The sequence below is a fragment of the Amphimedon queenslandica genome, unplaced genomic scaffold (assembly GCF_000090795.2).
Source record: "Amphimedon queenslandica unplaced genomic scaffold, v1.1 AMPQUscaffold_11900, whole genome shotgun sequence".
NCBI classification, from domain to species: domain Eukaryota; kingdom Metazoa; phylum Porifera; class Demospongiae; order Haplosclerida; family Niphatidae; genus Amphimedon; species Amphimedon queenslandica.
In genome coordinates this window covers 8,926-11,963 of record NW_003547861.1, presented here as the reverse complement: position 1 = coordinate 11,963, position 3,038 = coordinate 8,926, and the positions used below count along the sequence as shown (strand labels likewise).

General features: G+C 30.9%; 1 protein-coding gene across 2 annotated transcripts in view; it reads right to left on the bottom strand.

Moving 5' to 3' along the window:
- Positions 1-298: 298 nt before the first annotated feature.
- LOC100633993 (ubiquitin carboxyl-terminal hydrolase 47-like) overlaps positions 299-3,038 on the bottom strand; it is an 11,517-nt gene continuing 8,777 nt past the window's right edge. Inside the window, exons 1-7 of one of the 2 annotated variants that reach the window (XM_020004856.1) lie at positions 1,454-1,542; positions 1,310-1,413; positions 1,104-1,234; positions 976-1,023; positions 806-930; positions 659-730; positions 299-439 (exon numbers count right to left, since the gene is read on the bottom strand). In XM_020004856.1, coding sequence (XP_019860415.1) covers positions 388-439; positions 659-730; positions 806-930; positions 976-1,023; positions 1,104-1,234; positions 1,310-1,412 — 531 coding nt within the window. In that variant the 5' untranslated portion in view covers position 1,413; positions 1,454-1,542 and the 3' untranslated portion in view covers positions 299-387. Of the gene's footprint in view, positions 440-658; positions 731-805; positions 931-975; positions 1,024-1,103; positions 1,235-1,309; positions 1,414-1,453; positions 1,572-1,622; positions 1,707-1,814; positions 1,988-2,048; positions 2,266-2,686; positions 2,831-2,900; positions 3,022-3,038 lie in introns of those variants that run through there. The other variant, XM_020004855.1, reaches the window with a different exon arrangement.

Below are 3,038 nucleotides of genomic sequence, written 5' to 3'. Positions count from 1 at the left end.
GATGATGGAGAGATTGAGTCCTTTTCATTTGATATTAGTAAATTTGATCGTGTGGATATACTTATTGTATTATAAATAAATATTATTATTATTCTCTTATCCCTTAACTCCAAATGGTTGCCAGTTATGAGGAGAGATGATGGAGAGATTGAGTCCTTTTCATTTGATATTAGTAAATTTGATCGTGTGGATATAGCTAACTCACTGTGGGGACTATCAACTAATGACGTTAATGAAGAACTAACTAGTGAAACTAAATAAAATTAAATAAAAGTTTATTTATGAAATCATTTTAAAATTATTAAATAGCGAATAATTTTTGCAGGATTACAATTTACAAAGTAAAAATCAAACCAATCCATTTCATTCAGTTCCATTATTAATATCTCATATATTTCTATGCTCATGCTTTGATTTGCATTCCCTAATCCTCTTCAACCTACAATAAACAATGAGTATAATACTAGTGTAATGTGTACGGTATTGTATTAATGGAAATATTGTACATGTACATATATTTATAACTCTCAAGTAGTAGAGCCTCTATGCAGTTAAGTCTTAATAAGAACCCAGCTATGCATGCAAAGTGGTGAAAACAATTATTGGAATAATTCTTCCACTAATGAATTTTGAGATCACGTAACATGAGGTTACTGACCTTGCTTTCTCTGCCTCTTGTATTTCTGATCTCTCATTATCTGTTAACTTCTTCATTCTCTCTCTATTGTCTCTAAATAATTATAAACAGTAAGAGGTGTATGTAAGTGTGTGTGTATACATAATGTGTGTGTGTGTTCATTAGTACTTGTAATGCATGACATATCCATCCTTATTATATACTCCTAATGAGTATCTGTCTGAACTGATGGAATACCATTTCAACTCATTCTCAATATCTAGACATGATATCTCAACTGGAAATGATTGACCCTATAATCAGAGAGAGAGTATCTTTAATATGTTTTAATGACTAACCTCTGTACAATAGATATACTCAGCAGGAACTCCACTTAACTCTGACAGCTGTAAAGGAATAATATAATGTGATACTGATACATGTTCTCTATTATTACAATTATGATTATTTCAAATATTACACGTACTTTTCCAATAACATGCTTAGGATCATTATTATCCAGTATAATTTCTTCTATTGGATCAACTGAACATTGTGATGGACGCCATCTTATAACATACACCTGTCTCTGTGCATACTGCTTCTTCTTCTCTGGTCCTGATACAATATAATTAATATACACACGTACTAACATTCAACTGGCATCATAAAAGTACAGCACAATATACTGACCTTTTAATGGTTCCACATACATTCCCTTCCTATAAGCATCAAGCAACTCATGATCAAGATATATTCTAGCAGGGTACACTCCCCTCTTGTCACGTAATCTCATTCTACACAATGAGTCACATGATAGTCACATGATGTACTTACTTGTCTAATTCAAGGACACAGTCAATTCCTTGTACTTTTGCTTCTTCAATAATTGTTTCTTAAATTCTCTCACTGGTGTACCGTTAGCAACAATAGACTCCATCATATACTTACAAAACTAATAAATAAAATAAAATATAAATTAATCATAATAATTAATATTCTATACCTCTGTATTATTAACTTGTAATAAATATAATTTAATTCTTTCCTCTCCTTTTTGTAATACTGCTCTACCCAGTCTTACTATCAACTAGTAGATACACAAAGTAATAAAAAGATGAGTGTGTGTGTGTTATTAGTACTTATAATAGTATATAATGGAAAGGAGAAGTGAATCAAATAACACAATAAACTATACCTCTGATCCAGATCTAATATACTGTAATGTCTTATCCAGTCCCTTCATTTCATATTCTTTATTACCACTGATTCTATACACTATAAAACCAGTAGGTGGTACCCCAATCAGTAGAACTAGCTCCTCCTTCAATTGAGCTAATGTTATTCTCTTATCAACTTGTACCTGTATCTCTGTATTGAATAATATAATATTAATACTGATCTTTTTATTATAATACAAGTTAATATTTACTTCTTTCTTTTCCATTATTTTCTTCATTCATTGATATAATTTTCATTATTATTCCTCTTTTAGTAACGTTAGTTGTAGTGGGTGTGGCTTCAGGTCCAGGAGCCAGAGGTAGTGTAATGTTCAGTAATATTGAGCTGACGTGAAAATCAACAAATTTGTATATCAAACTATCTTTGAATTCTTTTTGATAATCTTTAGGATCTGATGATACATACAACTGTGTGTGTGTGTGTGGAGAACAATAGATGGCATAAATACAAAAAAACACCATATAGCGGAAAATTTTTGTGGCCCAAAAATTTCACGGATCCATTCAAAAATCTTTAATTTTTGTGGATCCATTCAAAAATCTTTAATTTTTGTGGATCCATTCAAAAATCTTTAATTTTTGTGGATCCATTCAAAAATCTTTAATTTTTGTGGTTTTCTACTTTTTAGCCATCTTGAACCGTATTGAATCAATTTTCACGGATTTTATATTTTCTTAGATTTTTTAAATGCAACATCCACAAAAATTTTGGGCCATGAAAATTTTTTGCTATATGGTAGTTAACTACTATATAAGGTGAAATATTGCTAGCCGGAATTAATAAAGGCAGGTTAGTCACAAAATAAAACCACACCAATGATTTCATTACTTGTTTGTATCTGCGACTAATGATGAGTATCTCTCTTAGAGTGCCTCCTACATCACTAATATCACGGACTGAAGTATTGTAACCAAAGTAATATTTTTCCTCCTCCATTACTATTCTCATACATGATGATTTGATATTAAATAACTAAATAAAGAAATGGACCAGATCAATGAAAGGAGAACAATATAAATGACAGCTATATCTTTCCTCTTACTTCTCCTATATGTTGTTTTAATTCTTCAACAGTCCAACTTCTTTCTCCTGTCACTAGTTTAGCTGGTCCTACTTCACCAGTTGACAGATCAACCACTGATACCTTTAGATTAATACCTACACCATCAAACACATGTAC